The sequence below is a fragment of the Dama dama genome, chromosome 20, assembly GCF_033118175.1.
Source record: "Dama dama isolate Ldn47 chromosome 20, ASM3311817v1, whole genome shotgun sequence".
NCBI lineage: Eukaryota > Metazoa > Chordata > Mammalia > Artiodactyla > Cervidae > Dama > Dama dama.
Genome location: NC_083700.1, coordinates 35504511 through 35525271, shown reverse-complemented (window position 1 = coordinate 35525271; position 20761 = coordinate 35504511). Strand labels below are relative to the sequence as shown.

General features: G+C 40.8%; 1 protein-coding gene across 1 annotated transcript; it reads left to right on the top strand.

Annotated features, from left to right (window-relative positions):
* Window positions 1-333: 333 nt before the first annotated feature.
* LOC133040969 (dnaJ homolog subfamily C member 14-like) lies at window positions 334-2633 on the top strand. Its single transcript, XM_061121259.1, has one exon. The coding sequence runs from the start codon at window positions 479-481 to the stop codon at window positions 2576-2578; it is 2100 nt and encodes a 699-aa protein (XP_060977242.1). The 5' UTR covers window positions 334-478; the 3' UTR covers window positions 2579-2633.
* Window positions 2634-20761: the final 18128 nt, after the last annotated feature.

Genomic DNA, 20761 nt, shown 5'->3' with positions numbered 1-20761 from the left:
GAATCAAATATATTATTATTTGGAAAAAATTTAGTGAAATAGATAACAATTTTCACTTATTCATGTTTTATTTCTCATTCTTTTTTATATTTTTTTCTTCTATGTCCTATAGTATTATGAAAGTTCATCAACTGAAAAAATGTACTGCATCAGCTTTTTTTTCTCATGAGTGTTAAAAATAAAATCTGCCTTAGTATCTTTCCAAGAATGGTCAAGTTAATGAAACCCAATGCAATGGTCATAGCAAGCCAGCTGTGGTTATTGACAGAAGATAAATGATAAAGTCTTTGTATTATCCGTGAGTAGCATCATTTTAAAGCATGAAGGCGTGAGAGGGAGGCGGAGCCGGGGGAGCTGCTCTCGTAGCTCCCCCTGGCCCTCGGCCCAGCTGCTCGAGGGGGAGGAGTTACCGCCGCTCTTCGGCATCGGAAGTTCCCATGATGGCTGTGACCTGACACCCTCAGGAAGCCCCGGGGTCATGGCCCAGAAGCACCCCGGAGAAGGAGGGTTGTGTGGAGCCCACCACAGTGGTGGTGCCTCCCTCAGGTCTTTAGGACACTCTGTGGACCCTGACATACTTTCATTCTCAGGACTCAGGGACTCAGCGCGGCCTACTCCTAATGGTACCCGCTGCCTCACAGAGCACTCTAGTCCTAAGTACACACAGCCCCCAAATCCAGCCCACTGGTCGGATCCAAGCCATGGACCCCCAAGGGGTCCAGGACCCCCTCTGGCTGGAGAGGACCCTGATCAGAGTGAGGCATCTTCAGAAGAGTCAGGAGTGGACCAGGAACTCTCAAGAGAGAATGAGGCTGGATACCAGGATGATGGGAACTCTTGTTTTCTTTCCATTCCATCTACTTGTAACTGCCAGGGAACCCCTGGAATCCCTGAAGGGCCTTACTCTGAGGGAGGAGATTGCTCTTCTAGCAACTTTTGCCACCATTGTACCTCTCCAGCTTTGGGGGAAGATGAAGAGTTGGAAGGGGAATATGATGAAGAGGAACCTCTTAAGTTTCCCAGTGATCTTTCACGTGTGCCCAGTGAAAAGAAACCTGCACCCCGGAGACAACGGCACCGTGTTCCAGCCAAGGAGGACACTCGGGAGGGTGGACGAAGAGATCCCAGATCCCCTGGTCGACATCGGCTGGGCCGGAAACGGAGTCAGGCAGATAAACGCAGAGGACTGGGATTGTGGGGAGCAGAGGAACTGTGTCACCTTGGACAGGCAGGCTTCTGGTGGCTGATCGAACTGCTAGTATTAGTGGGGGAGTACGTGGAGACTTGTGGCCATCTCATCTATGCATGCAGGCAGCTGAAAGGCAGTGATCTGGACCTTTTTCGTGTCTGGGTGGGAGTGTGGGCAGGGCGGCTGGGGGGCTGGGCCCAGACGATGTTTCAGTTTCTGAGCCAGGGGTTTTGCTATGGGGCAGGGCTGTTCACCCGTTTTCTTAGGCTCGTGGGTGCTTTGCTCCTTCTGGCTCTGGCCCTTTTGTTGGGCTGTTTACAGTTGGGCTGGCGGTTTCTGGTAGGATTGAGTGATCGGTTAGGCTGGAGGGGTAAAGCCACCTGGCTCTTCTCTTGGCTGGCTTCTCCCACCTGGCAGCGTTGCCTGATTCTGCTGAGAGAGAGCAGGCCCTGGCAGCAGCTGGTAAGAATAGTTCAGTGGGGTTGGCTGGAGTTACCTTGGGTCAAACAGAGGACCAATAGACAGGGGAATGGACCTGTAGCTGGTGGTCGTTACTGCCAGCCTGAAGAGGAAGTGGCTCGACTCTTGACCATGGCTGGGGTTCCTGAGGATGAGCTAAACCCTTTTCACGTGTTGGGGGTTGAAGCCACAGCATCAGATGTTGAACTGAAGAAGGCCTATAGGCAGCTGGCAGTGATGGTTCATCCTGACAAAAATCACCATCCTCGGGCGGAGGAGGCCTTCAAGGTTTTGCGGGCGGCTTGGGACATTGTCAGCAACCCTGAAAGACGGAAGGAATATGAGATGAAACGAATGGCAGAAAAGGAACTGAGCCGGTCAGTGAACGAGTTTCTGTCCAAGCTGCAAGAAGCAATGAATACAATGATGTGCAGCCGGTGCCAGGGAAAGCACAGGAGGTTTGAAATGGACCGGGAACCTAAGAGTGCCAGATACTGTGCTGAGTGTAATAGGCTGCACCCTGCTGAGGAAGGTGACTTTTGGGCAGAGTCAAGCATGTTGGGCCTCAAAATCACCTACTTTGCAATGATGGATGGGAAAGTGTATGATATCACAGAGTGGGCTGGATGCCAGCGTGTGGGAATCTCCCCAGATACCCACAGAGTCCCTTATCACATCTCATTTGGTTCGCGGATGCCAGGCACCAGTGGGCGGCAGAGAGCTACTCCAGATGCCCCTCCTGCTGACCTTCAGGATTTCTTGAGCCGGATCTTTCAAGTACCCCGGGGCCAGATGTCCAACGGGAACTTCTTTGCAGCTCCTCAGCCCGGCCCTGGGGCCACTGCAGCCTCCAAGCCCAGCAGCACAGTACCCAAGGGAGAAGCCAAACTGAAGCGGCGGAAGAAAGTGAGGAGGCCCTTCCAACGTTGACACCTCTCGTCTTTCCTCCAATCAATGTCAGGGAGTCAAAAGGGCTGTGTACAGCACCAGATGGAAAAAAAAAAAAAAAATAAAGCATGAAATTTGATTCTTTTCATGTAAGTCAGTTTCTTTGGCTGTAATTCATATATGTAATATTAATGAGTTCAAAACTTTTCAAAATACAACTATAGTAAAGCATTTTATAACAGTGTGTTTTCTACCCCAAAAGAAAAGTTTTCTTCATCAGAAAGTGTTTTGTTTAAAATTACTGTGGAAGTCCCTCTCTTGTTTAGATCATTACAGAATTTCATTCTCCCTTTTGAAGGATATCAGTTGGCAGTTATTTATGGAGCACTCATGAGCTGCTCAATTTATGTGCCATAACAAACTAACAAATTACCAAAACCTGGGCGGCTTAAACAACAGAAAATCACTCTCTCACAATTCAGGAGGCCAGAAGTCTGAAATCAAGGTGTAAACAAGTTTGGCTTCCTCTTGGGCTTCTGAGGGAAAATCCTTTCCTTGCCTCTCTCTTAGTTTCTGGAGCTTGCCAGCAATCCTCGACTTGTAGCCATATTGCTCCAATGGGCGCCTCTGTCTTCACGTGACCTTCTGCTCTATGCATCTCTGTGTCTTCACACATAGCCTTCTTATCATGATACCAGACATTAGATTTACGGCCCACCCTAATAGAGTATGACCTCATCTTAAATAATTACATCTACAAAGACCCTGTTTCCAGTAAGATCACATTCTGAATAGACATGAGAAATAATATGGCTTTCTGTTATGGAAAATGAATATATTGTATTCAAAGTAGAAACATCCCTTGGGAATTCCCTGGCAGTTCAATGGCTAGGATTCCTGACTTCCACTGCAGGGGGCATGGGTTCTATCCCTGGTCAAGGAATTTAGATCCTGGAAGCCACCCAGCCAAAAAGAAAAAAAAATAGACATACCCCAAAGTACACTCAACTGAGTCTTTTTAATTTACTTTACTTTTATTATATTTTACTTTTACATTTTTTCATATTCATGTACTTATACCTTGCCTTGCTCTGTAATGGTTTGAGCTGTCTTATAACTAAAAAAAATTAATTAGTAATGTGCACAACATAAAATACATGTGTCTCACTATTAAAAAACAATGTATGCTTTTTACTGAGACCCAATAGAGTCAGAGATTTAGTAATAAAGGAACATATAGACAAACCCTCTCTATAAGTGGAATCCCAAAAGTTCCATCATAGAAAATTCATAGTCAGATTATTGCAGTGTTAAAGAAGACTCTTGAGAGTCCCTTGGACTGCAAGGAGATCCAACCAGTCCATCCTAAAGGAGATCAGTCCTGGGTGTTCATTGGAAGGACTGATGTTGAAGCTGAAACTCCAATATTTTGACCCCCTGATGCGAAGAGCTAACTCATTTGAAAAGACCCTGGTGCTCGGAAAGATTGAGGGCAGGAGGATAAGGGGATGACAGAGGATGAGATGGTTGGATGGCATCATCAACACAATGGACATGGGTTTGGGTCGACTCCGGGAGCTGGTGATGGACAGGGAGGCCTGGCGTGCTGCAGTTCATGGGGTCGCGAAGAGTCGGACACAACTAAGCAACTGAACTGAACTAAAAGAAGACATCCCTTTTCAATTCATTTTCCAGTTACTATGTGTTTTATTCATCTTCATCTATGGGATGTGTGGGTCTGGGTATAACCTAGTTTTGCTTCCCTAGTGGCTCAGCGGTAAAGAATCTGCCTGCCAATGCAGGAAACTCAGATTTGATCCCTGAGTCAGGAAGATCCTCTGGAGAAGGAAATGGCAACCCACTCCAGTACTCTTTCCTGGAAAATTCCATGGACAGATGAGTCTGATAGGCCTCAGTCCATGGGATTGCAAAGAGTCAGACATGACTGAGCAACTTCACTTCACTTCACCAATATTCTTGCCTGGGAAATCTCATGGACAGGGGAATCTGGTGGGCTACAGTCCAGTTCAGTCCAGTCACTCAGTCGTGTCCGACTCTTTGCAACTCCATGAATCGCAGCACGCCAGGCCTCCCTGTCCATCACCAACTCCCGGAGTTTGCCCAAACTCATGTCCATTGAGTCAGTGATGCCATCCAACCATCTCATCCTCTGTCATCCCCTTCTCCTCCTGCCTTCAATCTTTCCCAACATCAGGGTCTTTTCAACTGAGTTAGCTCTTCACATCAGGTGGCCAAAGTATTGGAGTTTCAGCTTCAACATCAGACCTTCCAATGAACACCCAGGACTGATCTCCTTTAGGATGGACTGGTTGGATCTCTTTGCAGTCCAAGGGACTCTCAAGAGTCTTCTCCAACACCACAGTTCAAAAGCATCAATTCTTCTGCGCTCAGCTTTCTTTATAGTCCAACTCTCACATCCATACATGACTACTGGAAAAACCACAGCCTTGACTAGACAGATCTTTGTTGACAAAGTAATGTCTCTGCTTTTTTGTCCATTGGGTCACAAAAGAGTTGGACATGACTGAGCGATTAAACAACATGAGCTGTAAAAGAAATAAACCAATTATCAGGAAATGTGCACCATACACTGAACTGAGAAAGCCCCAAATAATCATAAAACAGTCATTTTCTGACCCACTCCTCAGAAGATACTACTGATCCCTAGTTGAGATCTGTAGCTGGGTGGAGGATGGGAACCAATTGTCAACTGAGCTTTGTCTGAACTTGCATTATCTCAGAGACTGTCACATTTTTAAGATAGAATAGAAAATCAAGATCAGATAATGCTGAAACACAGATGATAAAAGGGAAGTATGGTCCCTTGCACCATTCTCATTATCAGAAGGGAGAAGATACACCAGCTTCTCTGGAGAACCCAAGTGTTTTGTCTCAGTGAGTTGTTTAAAAACATGTCTCACTGAGTAAATGGAGAAGATAATGTCCTTTGAAAGTTCCTAAAGTAATTGCAATAACAGGAAAACCTGCTTCTCGTCACTCATTTTGTTACAGTGAAGGCTAGAACACTGAAACAACTCAGCCAAGGCAGTTGTGGAAGGGCTACGATAACACAAGCACAGTGGTTGGTTGTTCCAGCTTATTCCAAGGATAGACGTTAAACAGAAAAGAAACTGAAACACAGATCTTTCAAACCTGCCTCCCCAGACACCACCCTCCCCCCTGGCCATTAAGTAGATAGGGGATGGCAGTCTCCCAGCTTATGTTTCACTGATGAGAATACAGAAAACTAATGTCTTGAGTTGCTAGATCTACACATGTTTTAAAAACAAGTGAGCAGATAGTAAGGTTAGATTTCTTAAGAAAATTAAAGACTTGAAATAGAAACCAGGACAAATACTCCAATGGTTCCTGCAGGGAAATAGGATTTTCCTCAAGAAACAGTTCTCGGGGCTTCAGGTTCAGTACAGTAAATCCAGCGAAAACCTTTATCTTCTCTACCTCCCTACCTTCTGATACTTAATGATAACACAGGAACAAACCTGGAGTGATAAAGAGAACAGAAAAGTTGCTAGTGGATGAGGGGTTAAAACAAATATGTGGAAGATGGAAAAAGCCTAGAAGCCTGTGGTTAGATAAGAAAAAGCGGATAGCACAGAATATGCAGGAAGGGAATGTCAGTGGAAGAGGGGTCAGTCTCCACGGCAAACCCACAGACGCTTCAGGTGGAGTGGCGGGTACCTCGGGGACAGGAGGTAAAGGGAGAGCTACACCAGAAGGACTGCTTGAAAATGTGTCTAGTACATAGTACAAGACTGTGCCAGACACCTGCCTACACTCCCTCCCCTCTTCTACCATTCCTAAATGCATGGAATACCAACTAGCATTTGACTTCTGCCCCCAACCACCCAAAAAAATTTATCTTGAAAAATTGAATAAACTGTGGCAAATTAGGAATGCTAAAGTTGGAAGCCAGTGCCACAAGTAAAGCTCTCCCCATTCCTGCATTTTGGAGTGCCAAATCTCCCCCACAAAAGCTAAAAGACTCCAGCATTCTTAGCCTAAAATGAAGGCAACCAGTGGATAAGTCTATTTATAGAGGCAGCAGCTGGCTGCCTACCAAGAATTTGCGCTCCTCATTCCTTAGTGTGATACTTCCTCTGGGAAGACACTGCCCAGCCAGGGACTTCATTTTACAGGCTCTCTCGGACTCAGGTGTAGTCCCCTAACTAGTGAACGTGGGTAGGAGGGATGTGTGTCACTTCCAGGCCAGAGCTTTTGAGAAAGCAGGTGTACCTTTTCAGTTACCTGTTTAACCTTCTGCAACAGGCAGCAGAAGCCCCCAGGCCCCAGCGTGATGCTGACAGCACCAATGGAAGAAGCCTGGGACTCTGAATCACCACAAGGAGGAAAGCCACCTTTCAATAAGAAAACTTGCATTGGACTGTGTGACAGATGAGAAACAAACATATATTGCACAAAGCAATAATGATTATTGGGTAATGCAATAATCAGTTATCCCTTCTATATGCACAGAGCTATCCCATAGGAGGACACACCTATATACACAACAGTAAGAAACTCCCCAAAGCTATCTAGAAGAGTCCCATTTGTAAATATAATGGGCAACTAAAGATCACAAGATCACAAGAAAGAAAACAAACAACATTAAAGGAGAAAGACCAGGGGACTCCCCTGGCGTGCTAGTGGTTGAGACTTTGCCTTCCAATGCAGGGGTTGTGGGTTTGATCCCTGGTTAGGAAGTTAAGATCCCACATGCCTTGCAGCCAAAAAACCAAAACATAAAAGCAGTATTATAACAAATTCAATAAAGGCTTAAAAATGGTCCACATCAAAAAATTTAAAAAAAGAGAAAGACCAACATAAATAGTACTGCTCTTAATAGAAAAGCACAGACTATCTATGGAATAGATAGAAACTTTAAGATTTTAAAATTAGCATTATCAGAGAGATTTGAAAAGATACTGCTTCCAGAAAGTTAGAATTGAATGCTCTGAGCTCTCATCCTGATCTCTCCCACACACCAGAATAAAAATCCAAAAGGAGAAAGAGTTCTTGGAAATTAAGCATATAATTGCTGAAGTTTTAAAAATCAGTAGAGACTTGAAAAACAAAGTTTAGGACCTCTCCTAGAACATAAAGCAAAAGACAAAATGCAAGAAAACTTTAGAGAAGAGATGAAACAAAATCCAGAAGGTCCAATATCCAGCAAATAGAAGTTCAAAAAAAAAAAGGGAAGAATTAATGTATATATTAATAAGTATATTAGTATATATATTTGCCTAGAAGCAATAGATGATTAGTTCTCACCCAGTAAATGCAAGGAGGGCTTTCAGTCACTAAATGAACTTATTAGAATGTTTACTGAGCAATGTAAAGATGATACATACTAATATTCTCAGAAAAATTACAGATAGGCTGAGTAGCTTGGATTTGGATCAAAAATGTCAGTAGAAAAAATATATTAATTAATTCTGCTAACTGTAATAGATGGTTTATTGGAACCCCTCATAGAGTTCTTCAAAAGGGCTTAACAGGTTTTATTTTAACAAGACATAGTAAAGAGGAAATGGTTCAAAAGACGTCATCAATCTTTTATTTAGCTAAGAACTGTGATTCATTTAAAGGAAATACAGTTTCAAACTGGAACTTCCTTCTCAAGAAGTGGTATGAGGTTACAACATTGATTTAACATACAAGCTTCAATAAGGATAAAGTTTACACAATTCACCTGAAAATAAAACGCATGTGGAATTTATCATATTAGTCAATGTAAGTCTCTATGGGTCACAATTATAACTATAACAAACAACATAATGAAAAGTTGAATAAACCAGTCAAGTTCATAACCACCTTGACTTTTTTAAAATACAAATAAAATATAACTTTCAAAACAAATCCATTCAATAACCATGATCGCACTAGATTTCATCCTAATTTTTAAAAAACACTTAGATAATCACATAATATCAAATATTCAATACAGTGAATCCCACTTTGTTAAGCAAAAAAATTAATAGAAAACAAGTAGTCAAATTTTTAGCTCTTCAACAGCATATGCTGTATATAATTAAAGTTTTGCTTGTATATATGTGTGTAAGCAAAACTTTTATTTTTTAAGCAAAATTAAAGTTTTGAGCAAAATCAAAGTTTTGCTTATACATATATATGAGTATATTTACATATATATGTACATATATCCAGGCTTCCCAGGTGACGCTAGCAGTAAAGAACCCGGCCGCTGATGCAGGAGACATAAGAGACGTGGGTTCAATCCCTGAGTCAGGAAGACCCCGTGGAGGAGGACAAGGCATCCCACTCCAGTATTCTTGCCTGGAGAATGCCATGGACAGACAGAGCCTGGTGGGTTATAGTCCATAGGGTTGCAAAGAGTCAGACACGACTGAACACGCACACACATGTATATATCCTCCAGAGTTAAAGAAAATCATAAGATCATAAGTATTCCTAGTAAAGGAGAGAAATGATTGCCAAGCAAAATGAATGAAAAAAGACCATCCGGACACAATATCATAAAACTTTAGAACAAAAAATATTGAGATTTTTAATTAATTAATTAATGATTTTTATTGTAGTAAGAACACATAATACAAGATCTACCTTTTTAGCAAATCGTTAACTTACAGACACACTGTTGTAGAGCAGATCTCTAGAATTCATTCATCTTGCATAACTGAAACTTTATACCCATTGAACAGCAGCTCCCCATTTTCCCCTCCCACTACCCTCTGGTAACCACCATCCTATTCTCTGCTTCTATGCATTTAACTATTTTAGATACCTAATATAAGTGTACTTGCCTGGAGAATCCCAGGGACGGCAGAGCCTGGTGGGCTGCCGTCTATGGGGTTACACAGAGTTGGACACGACTGAAGTGACTTAGCAGTAGCAGCAGCAATATAAGTGAAATCTTGCAGCATTTGTCCTTTTGTGACTGGCTTATTTCCCTTAGCATAATGTCCTCAAGATTCATTCATGTTGTTACATTTGGCAGGAATTCCTTCTTTTACTGCTAAATAATATTCCATAGTATTATTATATTTTTTAATCCATTAATGGACATTAAGGTCTTTCCACATCTTGCCTATCATGAATAATGCTACAATGAACATAAGAAGAGAAGATTTCTAAAGCGTTTAGAGAGCAAGAGGGCTTCCCTGGTGGCTCAGTGGTAAAGAATCCACCTGCAAAACAGGAGATGTGTACAGGAGATACAGGTTAAATCCCTGCATGGGGAAAATCCCTTGGAGAAGGAAATGGCAACCCACTCCAGTATTTTTGCCTGGAAAATCCCATGGACAGTGGAGCCTGGTGGGCTACAGTACATGAGGTCACAAAAGAATCAGATATGACTTAGAGACTAAACAACAACAAAAGAGAGGAAGAGGGAAAAAGTAACTAACCAAGGAACAATCGGAGAAGGCAATGGCACCCCACTCCAGTACTCTTGCCTGGAAAATCCCATGGACAGAGGAGCCTGGTAGCCTGCAGACCATGGGGTCGCTAAGAGTCGGACACGACTGGGCGACTTCGCTTTCACTTTTTACTTTCCTGCATTGGAGAAGGAAATGGCAGCCCACTCCATTGCTCTTGCCTGGAGAATCCCAGGGATGGGGGAGCCTAGTCGGCTGTTGTCTATGGGGTCGCACAGAGTCGGACACGACTGAAGTGATTTAGCAGCAAGGAACAATAATAAACTAACATCTAACTTCTTATCAGGAGTTCCTGTGCTAGAAGATAGTGGAGCAATACCTCCATAGTTCTGGGGGTGGAGGGAAGTTTGAATACAAAATTCCATGCTCTGCCAAACTATAAATCAATACAAAGGCATACTAAAGACATTTTCATATTTACAAGTACTCAGAGATTTCATCTCCCATCTGTTCTTTATGATGCAGGTTTTTATATATATATTCCAGAGAAATGAAGTGTAAACCAACAAATAGGAGATATAGAACATAAAAAAGAGTAGAATTAACCCAGGAGTCTAATGACAAACAATTCCAGGGTGAGACTGTTTACAAAACAATTTAAATCATAGTAAGAAGTCAGTGGGCCTCAAGCACAATGTCTTCAAGAAGAAAAATGAAATTTAGTCTTTGCAAAAGATAGAATGACCATGGAAATAGATGAAATCAGAAATATGGTAAAGAAAATATTTTTTTCAACAAGATAAAAGAAAGACTTTTGGGAATTCAAAGGGAGACAAAGAAAAATTGCATTTCTAAAAACTCATGATTCAAATATGGAATCAGATAAAATGTGGCAAAATTTTACACAATTTATGAAATTATAAAAGAATGACTGAATTTGGACACTAGAACATTCTTCTTCAAGAAGCCCAGAGATCATGACCTTGGACCTCTGAAAAAAGAAACAATTTGTGTACATTACTTGGCTATGCAGTGAACAATAATTAAATAACCATAATAATATAAATTGAAAAAAAAGTTGAATTTTAACTTTCAGAATCAACCTGTAAACAACAGATGAGATCTTACTTGCAAAGCTGAATAGAGACATAGACGTAGAGAACAAATGTATGGATACCAAGCAAGGAGGTGGGATGAATTGTGAGATGGGGATTGACATATATACACCATTAATACTGTGTATAGAACAGATAACTAATGAGGATTTACTGTGTAGCACTGGGAACTCTACTCCTAAATGGGACGGAAATCCAAAAAAAGAGGGGATATATGTAAACATACAGCTGATTCACTTTAATGTACAGCAGAAACACAACACTGTAAAATAACTATACTCAAACAAAAATTAATTTTAAAATACATGAAAGGTGGGTTACAATAAAAAATTAACTCAGCATTAACCTTGTAAATGTAAAAACAGAAGTATAGTTTTTTTGTTTTTTGTTTTTTTTTTCATTTATTTTTATTACTTGGAGGCTAATTACTTCACAACATTGCAGTGGGTTTTGTCATACATTGACATGAATCAGCCATGGAGTTACACGTATTCCCCATCCCGATCCCCCCTCCCACCTCCCTCTCCACCCGATTCCTCTGGGTCTTCCCAGTGCACCAGGCCCGAGCGCTTGTCTCATGCATCCCACCTGGGCTGGTGATCTGTTTCCCTATAGATAATATACATGCTAAAACAGAAGTATAGTTGACGGAGTATGATAGGTAGAAGAGCAGAAAGTTGAAAAAAATGAGTTACTAGTCTCATCAAAATAAATCCAGAACGTGACTGCTTCTTACCAATTCCATGAGCACTCCCTGCTCAGAACTCCCATCATCTCTGTCTGTGTTACTGTAATAGGTGTTGTTCAGTTGCTCAGTCACATCCAACTCTTTGCAAACCCATGGACTACAGCATGCCAAGCTTCCCTGTCCTACATCATTTCCCAGAGGTTTGCTCAAACTCATGTCCATTGAATCAGTGATGCCATTCAACCAATCTAATCCTCTGTCCCTCCTTTCTCCTCCTGCTCTCAATCTTTCTCAGCACCCGGGTCTTTTCCAATGAGTTGGCTCTTTCCGTCAGGTGGCCAAAGTATTGGAGCTTCAGCTTCAGCCCCAGTCCTCCCAGTGAACATTCAGGTTGATGTCCTTTAGAATTGACTGGTTTGATCTCCTTCTGTCCAAGGGACTCTCAAGAGTCTTCTCCAACACCACAGTTCAAAACCATCAATTCTTCAGCACTCAGACTTCTTTATGGTCCCACTGTACATGACTACTAGAAAAAACTATAGCTTTGACTAATATGGGCTTCCCTGATAGCTCAGTTGGTAAAGAATCTGTCTGCAATGCAGGAGACCTGGGTTCGATCCCTGGGTTGGAAAGATCCCCTGGAGAAGGGAAAGGCTACCCACACCAGTATTCTGGCCTGGAGAATTCCACGGCCTGTATAGTCCACGAGGTCACAAAGAGTCGGACCCAACTAAGTGACTTTCATTTTCACTTTTCACTTCGACTATACAGACCTTTGTCAGCAAAGTGGCGTCTCTGCTTTTCAATATGCTATCTAGGTTTGTCACAGTTTTTCTTCCAAAGAGCAAGCATCTTTTAATTTCATGGCTATGGTCAGCATCTGCAGTGATTTTCGAGCCTCTCTAACTAGTCTCTCTGCTTCCAACAACATCTCCCTACACTTATTCTCAACATAGAAGCTATACAAATTCTTCTAAATACAAGTCAGACCATGGTTACTTCTCTGCTCAAAATCCTGCAATGGCTTCCCATTGCACCCAGAGTACAGTGAAGTTCCTTCTATTGGTCCATATGGCCCTACATCATCTCATCCTCTGTCATCTCTCAGACCTCCTTGTCTATCACCTTGCCCTTTACTCACTCCATTTCAGCTATGCAAGCCTCCACAGCCAATCCTTGAATGTGCCAGGCACACTCCAATTTTGGGGGGCTTTTGCTATTTCCTCTGCCCAGAATGCTCTTCCCTAAAATAATTCACTTGCAGAACTCCCTCCCTGCCTCTCAGTCTTTGCTCAAATGTCATATGGTGCTGGTGGTAAAGAACTCACCTGCCAGTGTAGACATAAGAAACACGGTTCGATCCCTGAGTTGGGAAGATTCCTTGGAGGAGGGCATGGCAACCCATTTTAGTACTCTTGCTTGGAGAACTCCATGGACAGAGGGGCCTGGCGGACTACAGTCCATAGGGTTGTAAAGAGTCAGACGTGAATGAAATGACTTAGCACACATGCACACACCTCTCAATGAGGCCAAATCTGACCACACTGTTTAAAATTGTCACTCCTACCTGTCTGACTCCTGATCCCTTTTCACCTTGTTCTACTTTTCTTTTTCACTGAACTTATCACTGGTTCCAGTATAATCTAAGGGTCTCAGCATCCAGCTCCTCAGCTGAATGTAAGTGCCAATGAGGCTGAGATCTTTGTTTGTTCACTGAGCACTTAGGATACCGCCTGTCACCATAGTAGGTATTCAGTAAGTAATCGTGAAATGAGTAAATATAGCTTAGGCATCATGAGATTATATGAGACTGATGGGACAAAGCCTAAAGCCTTAAGTATATTATTCAGAAATATAAAAGCAACCAAAAATAAAGCTATAATAGTAAATATCAAAACCCAGAAGGGATAGCTAAATTCTTCTTTTTATTGTGGATAGTGAATAGATAATGTCTTTTAAATGGAGAAACTAAGAAATGGCAGCAACAGCATATAAATTGAAAGCCTGGAGACAATTACTAGAATTCTGAAAAGAAAAAGTTCCTAAGACGTGGCTGCTACTTCGGTGTGTGTGTGTATAGTATAAACACAGAAACAAAGACTTGAAGGCTATATACCAGATAACTTGCCATTGTAACTTCTCAGAAAACAAAGGGGTATATAATAAAATTAAAAGTAATAAAAGGGTAAAAATCAGTAATTATTTAAAATGATTTTAAACCTATTACAAAATAAAGGAAAGTTGTTTGTCTCTGGAAAGTGAGATTGAGAAGTGGGGCAGACAGCTGTTGTTTTTCAGTGTAAATTCTTCAATAATATTTTATTTTTATCATGTATATGTATAACTGTGATAAAACTGAAAGAGAAAATTAATTTTTTTTAAAAGAAGAAAAGAATAAACAGTTTTAGTTTTACTCCAGCACATGGACAAACACCCAACAGATTCTGCAAACACCATCATGGCCAAGATGATCACCAACTGACCACCATGGTCAGGAAAAATAAAATGAGATGAAATAACACTAAACACTTGGCTTTAATAATTTTCAGTTTCTACATGTATGGATTTCCAAATGTTCCTCTATTATCTCAAATAGTCTCTTCTTTGAAATCAAAGGCTTCCTTTCACATGCACCTGTCCATTACTAGAGAAATTACTCCAATATTTTAGCATTTGCCTTATTTTCTCCTTTCTGGATCATGTGGGTTGGTGTTGCCCCTTTGTGGGTTTGCCAAAAGCAAAAGCAACAAGCCAAACCAAATATCTGTAACTCAACAGCAGGAGATTTATTACTTTCACATAAAAGAATGTTAGAACAGAAATACTATAATCATTAAACCAGGATGAGGCCCAGCCCAGTGGATGGTGTGACATTAGACACCACGGTCTCAGGGAACAACCTGCTTCTTCCCACTCTCATAGAGCCCCGAAGACTTGCCTTCTTCCTCTACCTCACTCTCCCTAGCCAGTCGTCCTCTAGGAAGTCCTAGACTATAATTCTAAAATACATCATGAACCTTTCACACTCCCTAGTTACACATATTCCTGTCTCTCAGTTGGGCTGCTATAATAATACTTTTAAAGTGAAAATAGTCACAAACACTTCATAATACTTGCTGTGGGTCAGGCACTCCTCTGAGTACTTTACATATATTAGCTCATTTGTTCCTCTCACAACCTTATAAGGCATTCCAGTACATTACCACTTTAGGATGAGGAAACATGCACAGAGAATAAATGACTTGCCCAAAGTCACACATCTGCAAAGTGGAGAAGCCAGCAATCACTTCCCAACTCACACTCTGCGTTCACACCTGTCATCCTCTGATCTCACGCCCACCTCAGCAGCCTGTGTGATTGTCTGAAACACTTAACCCTTACCAGAATCAGAAACTCTCTCAAGGTGAGAACAGAGACGAGTTTTATTCTTTTCTTCCCAAAAGCCTGATCAAACCAGCTCTGGAGGACAGATTCTTTCTTAGTACCTAGGAGAAATGCCTTGACTTTTTTTGGTGCTCTCAGTTAATAAAAATTCTTCTTTTTAGTGACAAAATAGTCTCATTTCAATAATAAAAATACCCAGTCCAGTGTGTTTGTCAAAACCTGAATTTCATTACAGTCAACACGTCCTCCCACCATCCACCCAAACTGCTTAGTCTGGGGGCTTTGGTGGTGGTGGGGAATAGGGAGGGTCAGCTCTTTTCTTCTTGCCCTTTTCCTTCTCATTCTCTCAGCAGGCCTTGGGTCAGCTAGGGGTGGAGGAGCCAGAAAAGGGAGATAAGGAAATTCCTTATTTGACAGGTACAGATGTAACCTAGTGTTGGTATACTCTGGCTGCAGCAGGTGTTTAAAATTAACTCTTGCTCTCAGGGATGTTTTTGTGAGCACCTTGGATATACCCCTGTGGGTTCTTCTGACCATAGCTTCCTTGAAGCAAGGCAAAGCCTCCATCTTAGCTGGACACTTCCACCCCCACCCCAACCTCAACCTCACTTTCTGCCTCTGAATCTGATGGCACAGTATAATTGCATGTACTACTTTGTGGATATATGGCCAGAGACTGCTTATCTGTTTACCAAGCATTTCCATTTTCCTCCTGGGCATACGATTGGACTGCATTTCCCAGCCTCCCCTGCAGTTAGATGCAACCAAGTGACTAAGTTCTAGCCAATAGAATGTTGGCAGAAAAAGACCACTTCCAGGCCTGGAAGCCTTCCAAGTTTGAGTTGATTACAGTTGTGAACCTCATCTAGAAAACCTGGGTTGACAGGGGTTCTGCCCCTTACTGACTGTGTAATCTTGAGAAAGTTGCTTAATCTCCCTGTGCCTCACTCTCTTCATCTATAAAGTTTAAATAAGTGAATAAATGAAGGTGCTTAGACTAGAACAGTGACTAGTACATAGTAAGTGCTCAATAAATGCTGATATTATTGTTATAATGTAATTTTATTATCATAGAATAACTATTAATAGCCATAAATATATGCAATAAGAGACAGGTTCACCAGCCTTAAATTGATAAGGTAGAGAAAGCAGACATTTTTCACATTATAAAGGAATTTTAAAAATCATAACCAATAAACATGGATTTGACTATGTAAGAGGTAAGAGATAGTACAGAAATTTAGAGTTAAAGTCTTAGAAAGCTCTGCCAATTAAAGATTAACCAGAATGAAAGTAAAAGAACTCTGAAAATATAACAGAGTCATTCAGATTTGATTGATAGCCCCAAAATCAGTTTATATACCACTTTTCAAGAATACATCAGTGTGAAGTTAAAGCACATCTGTGTTTTTCAATACCTAAGCACCTCTAATCAGCAAAGACAGATGGGAGCCTTTCCCTCCTGCCTCTGTCCCGCTATGCCACATAATCACAATATCCCCTGCTACTGACGACTTCTATCTGGAAGTCAGCACCATCATTCTTACTGGAGCCGAGGCTTATCAAACTAGTGCACAGCTGATATATTTGACCCAAAACAGGGTTTCCACAACTGCAGGTGCTTGGTTAGTTAAGATATGTGTTAAGAAATCATCTGCTCTAAAGATAAAGCCAAAGTTTGAAGCAAATCACTGGATAATTTTGATAAAAGTTACTTTTAAATCAGTTGTTTGTGCATTCATCTCGGTTTCCTTTCTTTCATGTTATTGCAAATAAAAAATTTTTTTTCTTTTATTTTTTATTATCCACAGTGTTATTATGGGTTTGTTTGAGAGAGGGGTTGGTCTTGTTTTGTTTTATTTTGCTTGCTTCACAGTAAAACCACCTGGGTGAGATTTTGACACAATCTCCTTTGGCCAAACTGATTTGCCATGTACACAGCAGTCTTCTTGTTCCTACAATGCAACTTCCCATCTTCTCTTAGCTAGTATTTTGAATTGTGCCAAAGAAAGGAAATGATACTGCATGTCTCAATGTATCTTAAATCTTGGCTCCCGCCTCAAAAAAAAAAAAAATAAGAGGGGCTTTTTATAAAGATAGCTTTTAGGATTTAAAAGAGAATTTGAAATGAGTAAAGATAAATATAACTTTAAAATATGAGACTAAATAGGCCCACTGCATATTCCTACCATAATTCTTTTCAGTTTGAAAGTGAAAAACCAGATAGGGAGTAAGGTTCTGCTTAGAACAATTTGTGCTATAAATAGATGCACTTTTCATGATGGATCTTCCTTATCCACATTCTTTGGAGGTATTCTGGTAAAACAATTGTTAAAGCCTTTAAAATTTTTTTTTAATCTTAAACAATTATATTGAAACCTGAATTTTCCTTCTTAGATTGTACAAATAAAAATTACACTTTCCAACTGGGAAATTATATTGGATCCCATTTGTCATGATAATGACAGTAGTTGTTTGGGGGCCATTTATTTGAAATATATTAACTACATGACATTTAATCTAGAAAGCCCTTGTTTAAGTGTTCAAAGAATATATAAGCTAAAATCTATGTCCAGTCCATCCAAGGATGGGTGCTTCTTTTGTTGTTAAAAATAAAAATCTGCTGTGCTATTTTAAGAATCTCCTTGGTTAAAGATTTTGAACACAGTGAAAAATCTATACACCTCAGACACTTGGCTAGCCAAGAAGGTCAGGTTAAGGTTGCAAGAGACATTTCTCCAACTCATCAATCTGAGAACATAATACACTTAAGTAATAAAGGAAACAACATTGAATATAAGTAACCTAGACACTCATTATTACCATAATGCAAAATTCAAGGTGTCCCCTAGTGTACTTCACATTTTCATCACTAGACTGTTAAAGTGAGTTGAATATATAAATTTCCAGAATATAGTATAAATATATTTCTTTCCTACAAGAACATATTTTTTATATCAATCTTATTCCTTCCTTCCCTAAATCTGCTTAAAGTATCACCATCCTCTCTGTCAAGGAGGTTTATAACACCCTAGTCTTTTTTTTTTCACTTCTTTCCTTATTCCATCACCATACGCAATGAGTTGCCAGGTCCTACTGATTCTAGCTTTACAATAACCTCTTGTGAGTCTTCTTTTCTCTAACGACTCTGTTAATGTCCTAACTCAGAGCCTCATAACCTGTTGTCCACACTGCTGTAGTAACTAGCCTTCTATTGGCCCCTGCATTAGCCCCCTCCTACTCCGATCTATCTTATATGTGCCTGTCAGCTTAATGTTCCTAATGAACAACTCTGATTTTTCATACCCTTGTTCAAATGCTTCACAATCTACAAAGTGAAGTGTAGACTACCCAGCCTAGCATTTAAAACCAGGTTCTGGCCACAGTCTGTGTTTTGAACCCATTTTGTTCTGTTTTGTTTTTTCCTACTCCTTTTTATAGCTACTTTTTTATGTGTTTCAGCTCAGACTTTTCTCCTCCCTAACTTTGTGCTTCCCTTCCTCTCTCCATTGGCTCGTCGGAAATGCCTTTCCTTCCTCCTCTGCATCTGCAGATCTTACGCTTCCTTCAAGACTCAAGGTCTAGCTCATTGCCACATGCTCCACAAAGCCTTCTCTTAATGTCTCATGTGGAAGTAACTGCTTCCTCTGAGGTACACTGGTAGGTATGAAAATGTCTCTTTCTCAACTTTGTTCTGTTTTAATTTTGCCTGCTCTGAACTCCTTGAGAAGATCCAATTCTTATTTGCTTTTTTAATCCTCCAATTGAATGGTTGCATGTTGGATACATATATATATCCAATAAAAAAGACATATTTAAGATAAGCACGAGTTTCATGTAAAATAAGACATGATCTAATGCATAGAAAAACACTGGGCGATATTATAGCTAGATACCAATAAAAAAAAAAAAGAACACTGAAAAGGAATAAATATTTATATCTAGGGTTTCCCCGGTGATCCCCAACGGTTAAGAATCCACCTTGCACTGCAAGGGAATCAGTTCGATCCCTGATCTGAGAAGATCCCACATGCCATGGAACAACTAAGCCCAGCACCCCAACTACTGGGCCCAGGTACCACAACTACTGAAGCAGGCATGCCCTAGAACTGGTGCTCTCCAACAGAAGAAGTCACTGCAAGGAGAAGCCTGCACACCACAACCAAGAGTAGCCCCTGCTCATCGCAAGTAGAGAGAGCCTGAGCACATCAGGGAAGACCGACCACAGCCAGAAAACATAAAAACAAATAAGTCTTTTTTTAAAAATTGTATCTAAGCAATAATATACAGTAATCTTTTCTAAGAAATATCTCCTCAAAGTATTTATTCTCACTGATGCAAAATTTATGAGGCATTTTTAGTGGACAACCATGCCTAATTCTTCACTTCTATACTTTCTTTATTATTAATACCAACTAGCGCTGCTGATATGGCTCTAGGTAGTTGAAATAACATTTGAAACATCATCAATTCCTATTGAGACCAACAAGAACAAAATTGAATTGAACTGAATTGAAATATTATCAATCCAAACATAACCAAACCCATCACCTGGTGATTTATTTCCTGAAATAAGTCAAAGTCTGTTTTTGTTTTACTGTACACCTTTGAGATCACCTTTAAAACATCATCCAATTCCTTTTTTTCCTCACTTGCCCAGCAAAGAGCTTAGTACATAGAGAACCCCTCGCTAAATATTGAATGAATGAATCTTCAAAATTAGAGTGCTAATATTATTTGTCATCTACTAACTCTGAGTGATAATGCTCTACTCAGAAATCAAGTCAATAATAAGCTGGACAGAAAATAGCTGCTCTGTAAATATGTTGAGTTTAATTAATGTGGGAGCTTCCCTGGTAGCTCAGCTGGTAAAGAATCTGCCTGCAATGCAGGAGACCCTGATTCAATTCCTGGGTCGGGAAGATCCCCTGGAGAAGGGATATGCTACCCACTCCAGTATTCCTGGGCTTCCCTGGCGGCTCAGACGGTAAAGCATGCACATGTAATGTGGGAGACCTGGGTTAGGAAGATCCCCTGGAGAAGGGACGAGCTACCCATGCCAGTATTCCTGCTTGAAGAATTTCAAGGACAGAGCAGCCTGTCAGGTTACAGTCCATGGGGTCGCAAAGAGTTGGACACGACTGATTGACTTTGATGTAGTCACTCACTCACTTAATATAATTTTAGAGCTGGAGAGGGTCTTAAAGATGATCTGCTTTCTGGTAATTGCTTTTTCCTCTATGAGCTCCAGTGCTTTTTTGCATAGTTTATTGAAGCACAGTATTAGCAAATATTTATTTAGTTTTTCTCCATGTTAACTCCTTGAAGGCAAAGACCTTAGGATGACCCAACTTCCCCAGGTAGCCTGATGCTTGGCAGGTTGTAGGCACTCAGATACTTGCTGAGTGACTAAGAGTGAATCTAGACCTCTGACACCCAACATGGCAGCACTTAGCCACATGTGGCTATTTAAATTACTTATAATTAAATAAAAATTAAAATTCAATTCTTTAATCATCCCAGCCATATGTCAAGTCTTCAGTAACCACATGTGGTTATTGACTACCATTACTGAATAGAACAGAGAAATTTCCATCATTGCAGAAAGTTCTATTGAACTATGCTGGTCCAGACTATTTCCCTC